The sequence below is a fragment of the Muscardinus avellanarius genome (genome assembly GCF_963383645.1).
Source record: "Muscardinus avellanarius genome assembly, chromosome: 16".
Classification (NCBI taxonomy): Eukaryota; Metazoa; Chordata; class Mammalia; order Rodentia; family Gliridae; genus Muscardinus; species Muscardinus avellanarius.
Window position 1 is genome coordinate 34,310,510 of NC_137802.1, and position 18,308 is coordinate 34,328,817.

Genomic DNA, 18,308 nt, shown 5'->3' on the forward strand with positions numbered 1-18,308 from the left:
AAGGAGAAAAGCAAGAAACAGCCACCAGTGGAGAAATCCTTTTCCTTTACTTTAAAATTGTCTTCTTCATTCTGAACAATAACAAAAGAGAACCTGAAGAATTTAGCATCCCTGAAGGGCAAACGAGAGTTTTAGGGTGGTAGCAATGTTAAATGCTGCAAACACATAGAAGTAGATGGATGAGAGCAGGGTATCAGCCTTTATATTCAGAATCTTTAATAAGTGAGCCTCTGGATGAAAAGTTTTGGTAGTAGTGATGAGAGCATTAAGCAGATTGTAAGTGATAATAGAAGAATACAGTGTGAACCCCAGAAATAGATGTAGGGAGTGTTCGGGAAGCTGGTTGCAAGGTGGCACAAACCTATAATCCTAGTACTTGGAGGCTGAGACAGGAAGATTGCAGGTTCAAGAACAGCCTCAGCAAACTAGGGAGACCCTGTTTGAAAAACAAAATATAAAAAGGGCTGGTAGTATAGCTTAGAGGTATAATGCCCTTGGTTCAACCCTGAGTACTTCAAAAAAGAGGGGGGAAAGGGAGCGAGGGATGCTGGACGTAGTGGGACACACCTGTAATCTCAGAACTTGGGAGGCCGAGACAGGAGGATGGAGAATGCACAGCCTCAGCAACTTAAGCAAAACTCTCAAAACCTACCAAGATTCTATTTTGTTTTTGGTGCTGGGGATTGAAGCCAGGAGCATTCTACCTCTACAGACTTGCTAAGGCTGGCCTAAAACCTGTAATCCTCTTGTCTGAGCCTCACAAATACCAGGATTACAGGTGTGCACTACCACACCTGGCCCACTCTCTTATTTCCCCCCTTTTTTTTCCTGTTCTGGGGATGGAACCCAGGGGCATTCTACCTCTGAGCTACATCCCAGCCCTAGTTTTTATTCTTTATTTTGAAATAGGGTCTCACTGAGTTGCAAAGCGAACTGAGATCCTCCTGTTTTAGCCTCCCAAATGCTGAGATTACAAGAGTATGTTACCATGCCTGGCCCTACTATCCTATCTTAAAGAGAAATTGTCTGCTCTAAAGATAATCCAAATGCCTTTGCCTTTGCCTTTAGATACTTCTATTATTCTAGACCTTCATTTTATCAACTTCCATTATTTTATACTGTCAGTCTTTCCTTTAAGAATACAAAATGGTCAGGTACAGTGGCTGCAACTATAATCCCAGCTACATTTATTTGTTGTTTATTTATTTATTTATTTTTGAGGTAGCAAGGATTGAACTCAGAGGCATTCTACCTCAAAGCTGTACTCCTAGTCCTTTTTATTTTTGAAACAAGAGCTTACAGCTGAGCATGGTGGCTCATGTTTGTAATCCTAGTACTTGGGAGGCAGAGACTATAGAGGATTGCAGGTTCAAGGCCAGCCTCAGTAACTTGGTGAGACCCTCCACAACTTAGATCCTGTTTAAAAACAAAATAAGCCATGTGTGGTGGCACACACTTGTAATCCCAGATTTGGGAGGCTGAGGCAGGAGGATTGCAGTTCATGGCAGCCTTAGCTACTTAGGCCCTTTGTAATTCAGTGAGACCCTGTTTCAAACTAAAGAATAAAAAATAGGGCTAGGGGTGAAGCTCGGAGGTAGAATGCCCTTGGGTTCCATCCCCAGTACCACAAAAAAAAAAAAAAAGAAAAAAGAAAGAAAGAAGGAAAGAAAGAAAAGGAAGAAAAGAAAGAATTATTTTAGCTTAGTTATAGGTATTGTGGATAATGCTTGACATTTCAGAGGCATTACTCTGGCCACATTTAACACTGGTTTTTAATTTGATGCAGATCTAGTAACAATGTGAATTGATGTCTTTCTCCTTGTTCTTTTAAATACAGGGTGAGCATGGGCAATCTTGTGCCAAAATGCTTGTGAATCGAGCACTCGGCCGCTGGAGACAGCGCATGCTGCGAGCGGATAACACTAGTGCTATAGTCATCTGCATCTCTCCAGGCGTGGACAGCCAGGGAAGCTTCACCAGTGAAGACGAGCTCTATCTCAATCTGACTGACAGCCCTTCTTATAACAGCCAGGAAACCTGTGTGATGACTCCTTCCCCGTGTTCTACTCCACCAGTCAAGGTATTCAATTTTGTAGTTTTAGTTTTAGAATAGAATTTCTTTGGTAGTACTGCCCAAAAATCAGTTGGAGATTCTTCATAAAACAGGAATTTTGGGATTTGAACTAAGTTCAAGGAGGTGATGGATTGCCAGATGTGGTGGTACATGCTTGTAATCCCAGTACTTGGGATTACACATTCGAGGACAGCCTCAGCAAATAGTCTCATCAATCTAGTGAGACTTTCAAAATAAAAAATAGGGCTAGGGATGTAGCTCAGAAGTAGAATGTCCCTGGGTTTAATCTCCAGTACCACATACACAGAAAAAGAAGGTAATGGATCTTGGTTATATAATTTATGTAAGCTGTCTGCACATCAGTACTAATAACTGATTATGGCTCCTGAAATTACTGATTGATTGCTTGTACTGGAAATTGACACCAGAGATATCTACCACCAAGCTACACCTAGGAGTTTTTTTTTTTTTTTTTTCTCAAACAAGGTCTGGCTAAATTGCTGAAGTTGGCCTTGAACCTACAATCCTCCTCTCACACCCTTCCAAGTACTGGGATTACAAGTATGGGCCACTACACTTGGCCCTGAGATCAGAATTTATTTATTGAGCTTCTAATGCCAGCACTTAGAAGGCTGAGACAGGAGGATTGCACAGGTTGGAAGCCAGCCTCAGCTACTTATTGAGGCTCTCAGCAACTTAGTGAGACCCTGTTTTCAAATAAAGTATAAAATAGGTCTGAGAGTATAGTCTGGAGGTAGAAAAGCCACTGGGTTCCACCCCACTTACCAAAAAGAAAAAAAGAAAAAATAGAATTTATTTATTGACTCCCTCCCCCTTTTTTTCTTTGGTACTAGGGATGGAATCTAGGGGCATTCTACCTCTGGCTTGACCCTGTTTTATTTTTTTATTTTATTTTATTTTTTATTTTTTTTTTGTGTGTGTGTGGGTTTGGGGATGGAAACCAGGGGCATTTGACCTCCGAGCTACACCACCTGCCCTACTTTTTATTCTTTATTTTGAAACTGGGTCTCACTGAGTTGTAGAGGGCCTAAGTAGTTGAGGCTGTCCGTGAACCGCGATCTTCCAGGTCTCAGCCTCCTGAATGCTGGTATTACAAGCGTGCGCCATCACGCCCGGCTATTTTTTATTTTTTGGTGGTACTGGGGTTCCTGGAAGCCCTCTACCTCCGGGCTACACTCCCAGACCAATTTCATATTTTTTTTATTTGGAAACAGGGTCTTTGTTTTTTTTTTTTTTTTTTTTTTTTTTTTTTTTTTTTTTTTGGTGGTACTGGGGGTGGAACCCAGAGGCTTTCTACCTCCAGGCTATACTCCCACACCTTTTTAATATTTTATTTGGAAACAGGGTCTCACTAAGTAGCTGAGGCTGGCTTCGAACCTGTGCAATCCTCCTGTCTCAGCCTCCCAAGCGCGGGGATTACAAGCGTGCGCCACCACACGTGGCAGGAAACAGGGTCTCTTAAGTCAGCGAGGCTGGCTCCGAACCAGCATGATCCTCCTGTCTCCACCTCCCAAGCATGGGGATTACAAGCATGCGCCAGCACTCCCCACCGGCCCTGTTTTAAAATAAAGAATAGCCAGGCATGGTTAGTGAGGCCATATGCAACTCAGTGAGACCCTGTTTTAAAATAAGGAATAAAAAATAGGGCTATGGGTGTAGCTCTGAGGTAGAATGTCCCTGGCTTCCATCCCCAGTACTGCAAAAAAAAAAAAAAAAATTCAGGCTGGGCATGGTGATCAACACCTGTAATCCTAGCTACTCTGGAGGCTCAGGCAGGAGAATAACAAGCTTTAGGCCAGCCTGGCAATTTATAAAGACCATGTCTCAAAGTTGCCTTGTGTAGTGACAAACACCTGTAATCTCAGTACTTAGGCTGAGACAAGACATCTCAGGTTCTAGATCAGCCCCAACAACTTAGTGAGGCTCGTAGCAACTTACCAAGACCTTGCTTCAAAAAAGGGCTAGGTCTATAGCTCAGAGGTAGAATATCCCTGGGTTCAATCCCCAGTACCTAAATAAAAGGACTAGGGATATAGCTCAATGATAGAATACTTTCCTAGCTTGTGTGAGGCCCTGGTTCAATCCCCAGGGCTGTGGGGGAGGGGATGGTGGTGGTGGGATTCTGAAGAAAATCATTTGTGCCCAGGAGTTTGACAGTTTGGATAACATAGTGGGACACTCTTCAAAAAAAAAAAAAAAACCTCAAAGCTGGGCATGGTAGCTCATATGTATAATCCTAGTACTTGGGAGGCTTAGACAGGAGGATTGTATGTTCAAGATGAGCCACAGTAATTTAGCAAGATCTTGTTTCAAAATAAAATTAAAATAGGACTAGGGGTATATCTCAGAGGTAGAATGCCCCTACGTTCAATTCCCAGTGTATCCTCCTAAAAAAAGAAAAATTCTGCCAAGCGTGGTGGTGCACGTTTGTAATCCCCGCGCTTGGGAGGCGGAAACCCTGTTTCCAAATAAAAATATAAAATAGGTCTGGAAATGTAGCCCGGAAGTAGAAGGGTTTCCAGGAACCCCAGTACCACCAAAAAAAGAAAAGAAAAAGAAAACAAATTCTGAGATATAATGATCTAAAAATAATACCATGGTATTACTTTTGTTCTTGTTTGGTTTTATTTATTGTTACTATTATTGTTTGTTTCTCTGGTAGTATTAGGAATTGAACCACAAGCCTCCTGCATGCTAGGCAAGCACTGAACTATCTTGTAGGCCTTTATTACTTTTTTTATGTGTATATTGTGTCGGGGTTGGGGATACTGGAGATTGAACTCTCGGCACTCTACCCACCCTTTTTTTTTTCGATACTGGGGGTGGAACCCAGGGGCATTCTACCTCCGAGCTACACCCACAGCCCTATTTTTTATTCCTTTTTTTTTTTTTTTTTGGTGGTACTGGGGTTCCTGGAAGCCCTTCTACCTCCGGGCTACACTCCCAGACCTATTTTATATTTTTGAAACAGGGTCTCTTACGCCAGTGCGGCTGGCTTTGAACCTGCGCGATCCTCCTGTCTCCGCCTCCCAAGCGCGGGGATTACAAGCGTGCGCCACCACACCCGGCTTTATTCTTTATTTGGAAATAGGGTCTCACTGAGTTGCAGAGGGCCTCACTAAGTAGTAGCTGAGGCTGTCTTGGAACTGAGATCCTCCTGTTTCAGCCTCCCAAATGCTGGGATTACAAACCTGTGCCACCACGTCTGGCTTCTACCTATCCTTTTTATTCTTTGTTTTGGAAACAGTCTCCCTATGTTGCTAAGACTCTTGCTATGTTCTTGAGGCTGGTGTCAAACCTGCAATCCTAGTGTCTTACAGCCTCCCAAGTACTGGGATTGTAGGCCTGTATCACTGCACCTGGCACCTTATTTTTCTTCCTTAATTTTTTTTTGGGGGGTGGGGGTCCTGAGGAAAGAACCCAGGGGCATTCGACCTCTGAGCTACACCTCCAGTCCTATTTTTTATTTATTTTTATTTTAATTTTTTTATTGGTGCACTGTATTCATACATCATAATGGTATAAAAAAAACTTTTGTAGACATACATGCACACGTCGCCCATTTAGCCCCTACCTGATCCCCACCCTGTTCCCTCCCCATTTGTCTGATACCAAGCTTTTGATGACTTAAAGATAACATTTCAATATTTCTTTTTGCTTTCTTTCTTACCAGAGAATATTTTTTCTTTTTCTTTTTTTTTTTAGGTGAAACTATCACATATTTATTTATTTATTTTTCAGAGAAAATCTATCCTAATATGGTATATGGACTCTAGATACACAAAACGATCTCGAAAAAGAACAAAGCTAGAAGATGTATATTTTCTGATTTCAAATGTTATAAAGCTACAATAATTGAAACAGTGTAGTACTGTTATAAAGGCAGATATATAAACCATTGGAGTTAAAAGCCTAGAGATAAATTCTTCCATATATTGTCAAGTTATTTTTTACAAGGTTTCCACAGACATTTGGTGGAGGAAATAATAATCTTTTAACTAAATATTGTTGAAAAATAATAATTACATGAAGAAGAATAAAATTGGACCCTTAACTAACACCATATACAAATATTAACTCAAAATAGATAAAAGACCTAAATATAAATCCTAAGATTATAAATTTTTAGAAGAAAATCTGGGTCATAAAACCTCATGACATTGAAATTAGCAGTGTTTTCTTGGATATGATTTCAATGGCACAGGCAATAGAAGGGTAAACAAACTCCCTAGAAAATAAGAAAAAATATTGTATATCCAAAGACAATATAGACAGAGTTAAAAGTTACTGATAGAATGGGATAAAATATTTCCAAATGCTATATCTGAAGGTATATTAATATTCCAACTAGAAATCCTAAAAATTAGCAACAATAAAAGCAAACAATACAATTTAGAAGTAGGTAACAGACTAATATATAAATATTATAAATAATGAATCTCCAAAGATAGCCAATCTTAGTTGCCTGTTGGATGGAAAATCTTGTTTCTCTGGTTTTGGTGTGCGTTACCTATTTCTTCTTTGTAGTTAATCTCTTTGAGCATTTTCTCTAGTGCTGGTTTTGAAGACATAAATTCCTTCAGTTTCTGTTTGTCATGGAAGCTTCTTATTTCCCCTTCTAATTTGATAGAAAGTTTTGCTGGGTAGGAAATTTTTGGCTGAAAATTGTTTTCTTTCAGAGTTGGGAATATGTTACTCCAAGCCCTTCTGGCTCTCATGACTTGGTTTGGGAAGTCTGGAGTGATTCTAATTGGTTTGCCTCTGAATGTCACTTGGCCTTTTGTTTTGTTGCCTTTAAGATTCTCTGCTTGGCTTCCACATTGGTCATTTTGACAATTATGTGGCGTGGGGATCCTCTTCTCCAATCCTGTCTAAAGGGAGTTCTAAAGTTTCCTGGACTTGTGTATCGACCTCTTGCTCTATGTTTGGAAAATTTTCTGCTATTACTTCCTTGAAGAGATTGTTGATCCCTTTGGTTTCACCTTCTTTCCCCTCCTCTATTCCAATTATTCTTAGGTTAGCTCTCTTAAAATGGGCCCATATTTCTTCAATGTCAGATTCCTGCTGTCAGATTTTTTTTTTTTCTAAATTAGAAACTATGCGTTCATTTTTGGAGTGATCATCTTCTAGGAGCGAGATTATATTCTCCATGTGGTCTAATCTGTTGTTTATACTTTGAATTGAGGCCTTTACTTCATTGATTACATCCTTTATCTCTTTTTGGCTCTCTCTGAATTCTTTTCAAAACACCTCTATTATTTCTGCACTTATTTTCCTTATTTGATCTTCTAGAAATCTCTGAATTTCTGTTTTATCGGGTTCTGATGTTGTGGGATTGTGGGCATTCACTGCTCCATTGTTAATTCCTCTTTCCCATGATTTCGGAAGTTTGTGCCTTCTCTGGGTTCTTCCCTGGGTCACTATGACTTCACTTAAGGTGCTCTGGATCTCGAGTCTGTGGTATCTCAGTCACCACTACTCCTTTACTGGGTTGTATCGCAAAGTCTCAGACCCAGGGAGTCAATCGAGGCTGTTTTAGACCATGGGGGGGGGTGCCAGGCTGGGCATTCTCCTGCATGGAGTTGTGACTATAGTGTAATATCTCTGCCACCACCACTCCCCCACTGGGTCAAGTCCCTGGGAGTCAGTACTGGGATTTCTCCTCTAGGGGCTGCAATTTCACTCACTGTTGTTGAGTGTGCTGATGGAGCTGTAGTGGACTTGGTGAATTCGCTGCTGCCGCTCCGGTGGCAATATGGTGCTGCTGCCACGCCCTCGGCTGTGAGGCTGGCGTATTTCTTCTCTGGTTTTGAGCTCCGCTCTGAGTCCCTGCAGGGTGTGCTGAGCCCAGACCCTGGGAGCTTTAGATGCTCCCTGCGCCGAAAAATCTGCCGAATCCCGCCTGGCTGATCTGCAGCGGCTCACCTCGGCTTGCTGTCCGCCACTCCTCTCTGAATCCTGGTGGGCTGTTGAGTGCGTTGGTATGGTGCCATCCGGTGAAGTCGCCTAGCCGCCGGCAGTATGGTGCTGCTGCTGCATCCTCGGCCGTGAGGCCGGAGTATCTCCTCTCTGGCTCTGAGCTCCGTTCTGAGTTCCCCTTCTCTCTGGAGCCTGGTGCTAGAAGGAAAGATGGCGTCTGTGCGGCTCCGCACCGTGGCTCCGGCTGCAGCACTGCGGTCTGGTTTCTTTCTGGTGTCTCGTTTTTTCAGCCCTCTTTTTCTCTGTCCCTTGTATTTACCTTTTTTGTTTCTCTGCTAATGTTGTTTTCTGGCTATGAAAGGCGCTGATTTTGTGGTAATAGAGATTGGTTGTTAGCGGGGCTTGTAAGCCCCACTTTTCTCTGTCGCCATCTTCTCGGAAGTCCCTATTTATTTTGAAACAGGGTCTCATTAAGTTGTGGAGGGCCTCACTAAGTAACCGAGGCTGTCTGTGAACCGTGATCCTCTGGTCTCAGCCTCCTGTATGCTGCGATTACAAGCATGTGCCACTACACCCAGCTTTCTTCTTTAATTTTGCAATAGGGATTTTCTAAATTGCAAGACTGGCAACCTGCCTGGGATCCTCCTACCTCAAAAAGATCTGGGATTATAGAGCTGTGCCACCAGACCTGGCTGATAAGATTATTGTTTGCACTAATTTCTATGCAGGCATGGTTGGTTGTTTAAAACAATATACCTTACCTGAATATGGGGAAATATTTAGATCAATTGACAGTAATTAGGATTGATTGCTATAACAAGTAATGCCAAGCTGGGCATGGTGGTGTATACTTGTAATGCCAATACTTGGGAGGCTGAGACAGGAGGGTAGCAGGTTCTGGACAGCCACAGCCACTTAGTAAGACCCTCTTTCAAAATAAAAATAGTAAAAATTCCATCCCTAGTACCACACACACATACACACACAGAAAAAATAATAATGCCAAGAACTCTTTGCCCAGTAAGTTATTTTTATTTACATAACAGGAGCATTCACTGGTGTCTGATTTATTTCACTGTTATGGATCTGTAGACTTGTCAGCTTGTGGTGAGTTCTGATGTAAATTATGCTTGTTTGGGGTAGATACAGTATAAATATCTCTGTTTAAGTGATTGATTCAGATGGCACACTTCTTTCTCCCTTTTTTTTTTTGTTTCAGGTTTATAAAATAACCTTTATTTTTTTAAAGTTAATATATGCACTACTGGAAAAAAAACACAAGAAACAAAGAACAGTCATCCGGTCATGAGCAGCTTAGTTGGCTGTGGCCTTCCTCTCCTGTGTACACATACACAACATGCCATTTGTGTGATCAAGATTCTCCCTCTTTATGGGAGAACTAAATTTAATTGTGCTTTGCAAGTTAAGAACTATGAGAAGAGATGAGAGAAAAAAGACAATTTCAGAAAAATTAAAACTTTGCCTTGTGTTATAGGCACAATTTGTAATTACTTGTGTAATGTTGTATTATAAGATGAAAGGAGATCCCTGAGTCAGGTGAAACTTAGAATATGTGTACTAGAGAGCTGGGCATGGTGGCACAAGCTTGTAATCTCAGAGCTTGGGAGGCTGAGACAGGAAGATCGCACAGGTTCCAAGCAAACCTCAGCTACTGAATGAGGCTCTCAGCAAATTAATGAGACCCTGTTTCCAAATAAAGTATAAAATATATCTGGGAGTATAGTCCAGAGGTGGAAAAGCCCCTGGGTTCCACCCCCAGTACCACCAAAAAGAAGTACATAAATAAGAAAGTGTGTTCTTGAGCTGGGTGTAGTGGCGCACGCTTGTAATCCCAGCATTTGAGAGGCTGAGACAGAGGAGGATTGTGGTTTGTGGACAGCCTCAGCCATTTAGGCCCTTTACAACTCAATTAGACCGTTTCAAAATAAAGAATAAAAAAAAAAAATAGGGATGGAGGTGTAGCTCAGGTAGAATGCCCTTGGGATCCACCCCAGTACCGGAAAAAAAAAAAAAAAAAAAAAAAGTGTTCTTAGGGAGTAATCTCTCAATATCTAGAAATATTTTATGAACATAAAAAGGATAATAATATAAGTTAACCTGGAATGAGTCTAAGAATTCTACCCAGTTGAATTCTACCCATCTATTCTAACAGATGCAATGTGTTCCCACAGAATGACAATAAAATGAGAAGGAAAAGGAAACATTCGAGGAGGAGTTGGTATAGGACAAGCTAGTGTACTGGTAGTGTCAGAATAATGATCTGTGAGTGTGTGTGTGTGTGTGTGTGTGTGTGTGTGTGTGTGTGTGTGTGTGTGTGTGTTGCTGGAGATGGAACCCAGGAACTACACCCCCCAGCCCTGTTTTTTATTCTTTATTTTGAAACAGGGTCTCACTGAGTTGCAAAGGGCCTCACTACATAGCTGAGGCTGGTTGCAAACTGCGATCCTCCTGTCTCAGCCTCCCAAATCTGTGAATTTTTTAAAGACACAGCAGAAGAAATGATAATAAATTATGTTAACTCTGAAATTGTTCTGTTGTTTTTCTTTTGTAAAAGAATTCCATCCATGTCTAACCCTGTCATCTATGTTGAAGCAATGTTTTCTATTTCAGCATATAGCTTGATTTGTTTTTTTTTTGTTGTTGTTGTTGTTGTCATTGTTTTTCCTTGGTGGTACTGGAGTTCCTGGAAACCCTTCTACCTCCAGGCTACACTCCCAGACACCTATTTTTTTGTATGTGGAAACAGGGTCTCCTAAGCCAGTGCGGCTGGCTTCAAACCTGCGTGATCCTCCTGTCTCAGCCTCCCAAGCGCGGGGATTTATAAGCTTGCACCACCACACCGGCTGTTGTTGTTTTTTTGTACTAGGATGGAACCCTGGAGCTTTTCTACTTCTGGAATATACTTCCAGACCTATTTTATATTTTATTTGGAAACAGAGCCTCATTAAGTTGCTGAGAACCTCACTAAGTAGCTGAGGCTGGCTTTGAATCTGTGCGATCCTCCTGTCTCAGCCTCTCAAGTGCTGGGATTACTAGTGTGTGCCACCACGCCTGGCTCTTGTTTTTTTCTTGTGCATAAGTAGTGGCACATGATTATTTGGCAATAGGATGAATTTTTTTTGTGTGTGTGTGTGGTGCTGGGGATTGGATTCAGAGGCATTCTACCTCCAATCGACACCCCTAGCCCTATTTTTTTATTCTTTATTTTGAAACAGGATCTCACTGAGTTGCAAAGGGCCTCACTGAGTAGCTGAGGCTGTCAGCGAACTGCATTCCTCCCATCTCAGCCTCCCAACCTATTTTTTATTTATTTTGAAATGGTCTAACTAAGTTGCAGAGGGCCTCACTAAGTAGCTGAGGTTTTCCATGAACCTGTAATCCTCCTGTTTTAGCCTCCCAAATACTGGAATTACAAGCGTCACCACCATGCCTGACTAGATTTTTTTATTTTGAGGAAGTTTCAAAACTTGCTGTTCAAGCCGGGCATGGTGGCACACGTTTGTAATCCCTGCGCTTGGGAGGCTGAGACAGGAGGATCACACAGGTTCGAAGCCAGCCTCAGCTGGCTTAAGAGACCCTGTTTCCAAATAAAATATAAAATAGGTCTTGGAGTGTAGCCTGGAGGAAGAAGGCTCCTGGGTTCCATCCCCAGTACCACCAAAAAAAAAAAAAAAAAGAAAAAAAAAGGAAAAAAAACCTTGCTGTTCAAGTTCTACCTGGCAACTTAGACCTAACTTACTTTCCTTCCTTCCTTCCTTCCTTCCTTCCTTCCTTCCTTCCTTCCTTCCTTTCTTTTCTTTTCTTTTCTTTTCTTTTCCTTTCTTTCATTTTTGGTACTAGAGATTGAACCCAGGGCATTATACTTCCGAGTTACCCCTCCAGCCCAATTTTTTATTTGAAAACCATCTTACTAAGTTGCTAAGAACTTCATTAAGTTGGTGAGGCTGGCTTTGCACCTGTGATCCTCCTGTCTCAAGTACTGGGATTACAGTCATGCACCACCTTACCTGGCTAGACTTTCTCAAAAAAGAAAAAATTAGCTAGTTTCAAAAAAAAAAAAAAAAGTACTGGGGACATAGCTCCCAATTAGAATGCCCCTGGGTTCAGTACCCTCAGTACCACACACACACACAAAATAATTGCACACCTGTAATCTCAGTATTTAAGAGGCTGAGATAGGAGGATCACAGGTACAAGGCCAGCCTCAGCCACTTAGTAAGACTCTGTTTAAAAACAAAAGAAAAAAAGGGACTGGGGTGTAGCTTGGAGGTCAAGCACCCCTCAGGTCAATCCCTAGTTCCACAAAAGAAAAAATTACTGGCCACCAGTTAGTGTTAAGACAGAGCTGCACATGGTGGCTCATTCCTGTAATCCCAGTACTTGGGAGGCCGAGACAAGTTTTGCAGGTTCGAGGACAACCTTATTCAGCTACTAAGTAGTGAGACTGTCATCAACCTAGTGAGACCCTGATTTAAAATAAAAATAAGCCGGGCATGGTGGCACACGTTTGTAATCCCTGCGCTTGGGAGAAAGAGACAGGAGGATCACGCAGGTTTGAAGCTAGCCTCGCTGGCTTAAGAGACCCTGTTTCCAAATTTTAAAAAATATAAAATAGGTCTGGGAATGTAGCCCAGAGGTAGAAGGGTTTCTAGAAACCCCAGTACCACCAAAAAAATAAAATAGGGATGGGGGTGTGGCTCAGAGGTATAATGGTCCTGGATTCAATCCCCCAGTATTATAAATAAACAAGTAAATATAGGGTTGATGATAGCTCAATGATAGAGCACCCCTGAGTTTAATGCCTAGTACCTTTAAGCGGGGGTTGGGGGGGTGGGGTTGCTGTGTTTATGTAGGTAATGTAGGAGCATTTGTTTGAATAACCAGAAAGTTAGGATGCTAATGGACTCTCAAAGAAATTTTAATGGTCCCTATGGTAAAATAAGGCTTTATATAAAATAGAACTGTGGGGCTTGGGATATAGCTTAGTGTTCCTGCACTTGCCTGGCATGCATGAAACCCTAGGTTCGATCCCCAGTACTAATAAAAAGAGCTATTTTATGAGCATTATGTTACTGCTACATATAGGGTTAAAATATAAAGATATATATATATATTTTTTTTTTTTTGCAGTACTGGGGATTCAACCCAGGGGCATTCTACTTCCAAACTACACCTCCAGCCCTATTTTTTAGTTTTTTTTTAATTAATTAATTAATTATTTATTTATTTATTTTGTGTGTGTGGTACTGGGCTACATGCCCAGACCTATATTATATTTTATTTGGAAACAGGGTCTGCATGATTCTGTGATGTCTCAGCCTTCCAAACGTGGAGATTACAAGCGTGCGCCAACATGCCCAGCTTAGTTTTTATTTTGAAACAGGGTCTCACTGAGTTGCAAAGGGCCTCACTAAGTAACTGAGACTGTCTGCGAACCACGATCCTCCTATCTCAGCCTCCCAAATGCTGGGATTACAAGTATGGGCCACCATGACATTTATAATAGTATTTTTTATTTTTTATCTCCATATTTAGGTAGTGAATGATCTAGAAAGTATGTGCCCTTGGCTATTTTTTTAGGTTTTTTTTTTTTTTTTTTTTTTTTTTTTTTTTTTTTTTTTTTTGCAGGTCTAGGGATGGAACCCCAGGGGTATTTGCTCCCTGCTCTATTTTTTTTTTTAATTTATTTTATTTTTATTTTTTTGTACTGGGGTTCCTGGTAGCCCTTCTACCTCTGGGCTACACTCCCAGACCCATTTTTACAGCTTTTTTTTTTTTTTATTTGAAAACAGGGTCTCTTAAGCCAGCACTGCTGGCTTCGAAACTGCGCAATCCTCCTGTCTCCGCCTCCCAAGCGTGGGGATTACAGGTGTGCGTCACCACGCCTGGCTTTTTTATTCTTTATTTTGAAACCAGGTCTCACTAAGTTGCACAGAGCCTCACTAAGTAGCTGAGTCTGGCCGCAAACCACGATCCTCTGGTCTCAGCCTCCCAAATGCTGGGATTATAAGTGTGTGCCACCACGCCCGGCAGGGTCTATTTTTCAAATCTTGTTTATTTTTTGTTGTGTGTATATGTGTGTGTGTCACTGAAGATTGAACCCAAAGGCATTCTACCTCCAAGCTACATCTCCAGTCCTATTTTATTTTTATTCTAAAACAGTCTCTTTATTTTTTTATTTTTTTATTTTGGTGATACTGGGGGTGGAACCCAGGGGCTTTTCTACCTCTGGGCTACACTCCCAGACCTATTTTATACTTTATTTAGAAACAGGGTCTCACTAAGTTGCTGAGAGCCTCGCTAAGTAGCTAAGGCTGGCTTTGAACCTGTGCAATCCTCCTGTCTCAGCCTCCCAAACACTGAGATTACAAGCGTGCATCACCACGCCCAGCTGAAACAGTCTCAATTGATCAAAGTCTCACCAATTGTTGAGGCTGTCCTTGAACCTGTAGATTCTTTTGTCTCAGCCTCCCAAATACTGGGATTATAAGCATGTACCATGCTCGGGTGTAGAGATTGGTACTGGAGATTGAGGCATTCTACCTCCAAGCTATAACCATAGTCCCTCTCCTTCTCCTTTTTTAAGGGTCTTGGTAGATTATGAGAGTTTCACCAAGTTGCTGAAGCTGGTCTTGTATCCTCCTGTCTCAGCCTGCCAAGTACTGGGATTAAAATCATGTACCACCAGGCCTAATTTCAAATCTTTTTTTTTTTTTTTTTTTTTTTTTTTGCGGGTCTGTGGATAGAACCCAGGGACAGTCAACAGCTGAGCTACACCCCCAGCCCTATTTTTTATTTTGAAACAGGGTCTCACTAAGTTGCGGAGGGCCTCACTAAGAAGCTGAGGCTGGCTTTGAACCTGTGCGATCCTCCTGTCTCCGCCTCCTAAGCACTTGGGATTACAAACATGTGTCACCATGCCTGGCTCAAATCATGTTTCTTGCTGGGCATAGTTCACATCTGTAACTGCAGTAGGTAGGAGGCTGAAACAGGAGGATCACAGGGTCAAGGACAAGCCTCAGCAAGTAGTGTGACTCTAATAATCTAGCGAGACCCTATTTCAGAATAAAAATAAAATGGAACTGGGATTGTAGCTTGGAGGTAGAAACCCCTGGGTTCAACCCCCAATACCCCCACCCCAAATCTGTGTTACTCTTTTTTTTTTTTTTTTTTTTGCTTTTTTTTTTCTTCCTGTGGTGCTGAGGATTCAATTAAATACAAGGCATTCTACCTCTGAACTACACACTAACCCTGTTTTATTTTTTATTTGGAAACAGTGTCACTAAATTGCTATAGGAGCCTTGCTTAATTGCTGGGGCTGCCCTCAAGTCTGGGCTCCTCCTGTTTGAGCTCCCCAAGCGCTGGGTTACAGATGTGCGACGCCACACCTGGCGCAAGTCTTTGTTTGACGTCATTGGTACCTTTATGTTGCCTTCCCAACTCAGTTACTCCCATGGGGTCTTCTACGGTGACTGCTTTTGTATTTTTGCTATCTTAATGACTTCATAAGGAGTCCAATAAGCATAAGATGTGGATTTATTCAGTTGAAGGATACATTATTTCTTTGTTTTACCTTCTTGTTTTTTAGTCACTAGAAGAGGACCCATGGCCAAGGCTCAACTCTAAGGACCACATACCTGCCCTTGTTCGTAGTAACGCCTTGTCAGAGAATTTTTTAGAGGTTCCAGCTGAGATAGCTCGAGGCAATATTCAGGCTGTAGTCATACCCTCAAAAGATCCAGAGCCATTTGAAGAAAACTGCAATAAAGCCCTAACTTTAAGGACTCATGATTCCTTGAATAATACCCTGTCAGGTGGCCTTGTGCCTACCAATTCAACAAATAACATCTTGGACCCAAAAAATTTAAAGATGTCAACTCCTGGTCAAATGAAAGCCCAAGAAGTTGAAAGAACCCCTCCAGCAAACTTTAAAAGGACATTGGAAGAATCCAACTCTGGCCCACTTATGAAGAAGCACAGGAGAAACGGTTTAAGTCGCAGCAGCAGCAGCAGCGCACAGCCTGCGAGCCTCCCCTCACCCTCTCAGAGAAGGAACTCCGTTAAACTCACCATGCGGCGCAGACTGAGGGGCCAGAAGAAAATGGGAAACCCCTTACTACACCAGCACAGGAAAGCCGTTTGCGTGTGCTGAAATGTATTTGAGAAGGGAAGTGTTTTTCCAAACTTGGAATACAAGAGGGCTTTTTAATTTTGGTGCCGAAGGTGAACTTTTTTAAGGAGACAAAATAAAAAGAAAATATACAATTTGACTTTTTGGAATTGAACCCTTTTATCCTGGCCTTGTTCTTGCTTGTATTGTAAATGTGAATTTTGTCGATGTTAGGGTATAGTTGCTGTAAAATGTGTGTAAATTTGTATCCTTTACACAAACTCAGTCGCTTACTCTGATATACAGTAATTGTGACAACAGGGCTAAGTGTTAAAAAAAAATCAAAGTCTATTAGATTTTAGAAATATGTTTAAACTTTTTAAAATGCTTATTAAAATTTGTACAAGCCACTTGTGATGAAAGCAACCCTTTTAAAGTAAATTATTAAGCAGACCGGGAAAGTGATGTATTTTCATAGTGACCTGTGTTCCTCTTCTTAGAGACTACTAGTGTCTTTTAAAAATTATCTTTTATTTCCAGTTTCATAATTCACAACTAAATTTTTCATAGAAGTGTTGAGCCATTCTAACATAGCTGGATGTTAGTCTCCTTGTCCCACTTAAAGTACTATGCAGTATCTCTTAATTCAGTAGCATTTATAAACTCACTGAATCTTTGGTGTAGATGGTCTTTTTTTTTTTTTTTCTTTTTCAACAGTGCCCTTCTCAGTCATCCCAGACCAATAGCATCATTAGGTCTTTAAGTAGTTACCTTCTAGTGTTTGCTTAAAATACATTACCTTTTTCTTGCTATTTCAGTAACAGATGGTGCTGCTAATTCCCAACATTTCGTAAATTATTTTATATCATACAGTTTTCATTGAGTATATGAGTATATGTTCATTTAATAAATCAATGAACTGCTCCTCATGGTGCTGGGGTTTGTTGGTAGTGGTAGTTTATTTTAATGGTATATGTTAACAAATGTGTTGTGCTATGATCATGCTTTAGCATAATGACTTAAAATATGTATTATATCCAGTTTTGTACTCTGAATTTTCATATTAATATAGACTACATAGAAAAATGCTAGTTGGGTATGGTGGCACACACTTGGAATCCCCAGTACTTGGGATGCGAAGATAGAGGATTGCCGGTTCAAAGCCAGCCTCTTAGGCTCCCAGAAATTTAGTGAGACTCTGTTTCCAAATAAAAAATACAATAGGGTTGGGAGGTGTAGTCTGAAGGCAGAAGGCCCCTGGCTTAGAAGGATTTGATAAGGTATGTTGCAATTAAAAACATAAACACTTTGTTTTGGTAACACAGGAAGGGTTTAAAAGGAAGTAAAACATTAACAGTATATAATTTTGTTGTAAATTGTGGTCTGTAATGTGACTTTTTTTTTTCTGGGGATTGAACCCAGAGGCCTTTTTATTTTTTTGGTACTGGGGATTGAACCCACGAGCGTTCTGAGTTATAACCCCAGCCATATTTTTTTTAAGTTTTATTTTGAAACAGAGTCTTGCAAGGGTGATGAGTCTCACTACATGCTGAGCCTGTCCTCGAACCTGCAATCCTCCTGTCTCGGCCTCCCAAGCACTGGGATTACAGGTGTGTGCCACCATGTCTGGCTTTTTGTTTTATTATTGTTATTATTATTTTTTTTTTATTTTGGTGGTACTGGGGATTGAACCCGGGGCGTTCTACCTCTGAGCTACACTCCCAGCCTTTTTATTATTATTATTATTATTATTATTATTATTTTTTTTTTTTTTTTTTTTTTTTTTTTTTGCGGGTCTGGGGATGGAACCCAGAGGCATTTGACCTCCAAGCTACATCCCTGCCCTATTTTTTCTTCTTTATTTTGAAACAGAGTCTCACTAAGTTGCAGAGAGCCTCACTAAGTAGCTTGAGGTTGTCCATGAACTATGAACCTCCAGTCTCAGCCTCCCGAATGCTGGGATTATAAGTGTGCGCCATCACGCCTGGCTTATTATTCCTTATTTGAAACAGAGTCTCACTAAGATGCAGAGGGCCTCACGAAGTAGCTGATGCTGGCCTTGAACCTGGATCCTCCTGTTTCAGCCTCCCAAGTACTTGGGAGTACAAGCGTGTGCCACCATGCCCAGCTTGTTTATTATTTTTAATCAGTCTTGTAAATTTC

The 18,308-nt window shown here is 41.2% G+C and overlaps 1 protein-coding gene across 1 annotated transcript in view; it reads left to right on the top strand.

Moving 5' to 3' along the window:
* The window catches only part of PPM1D (protein phosphatase, Mg2+/Mn2+ dependent 1D), a gene marked incomplete at both ends in the record, with an annotated part of 58,695 nt that extends 42,508 nt beyond the window's left edge, over positions 1-16,187 (top strand). The window contains 2 exons of the mRNA XM_080712498.1: positions 1,838-2,080; positions 15,624-16,187. Of these exons, the coding sequence (XP_080568624.1) occupies positions 1,838-2,080; positions 15,624-16,187 (807 nt within the window). The remainder of the gene's footprint in view (positions 1-1,837; positions 2,081-15,623) is intronic.
* Positions 16,188-18,308: the final 2,121 nt, after the last annotated feature.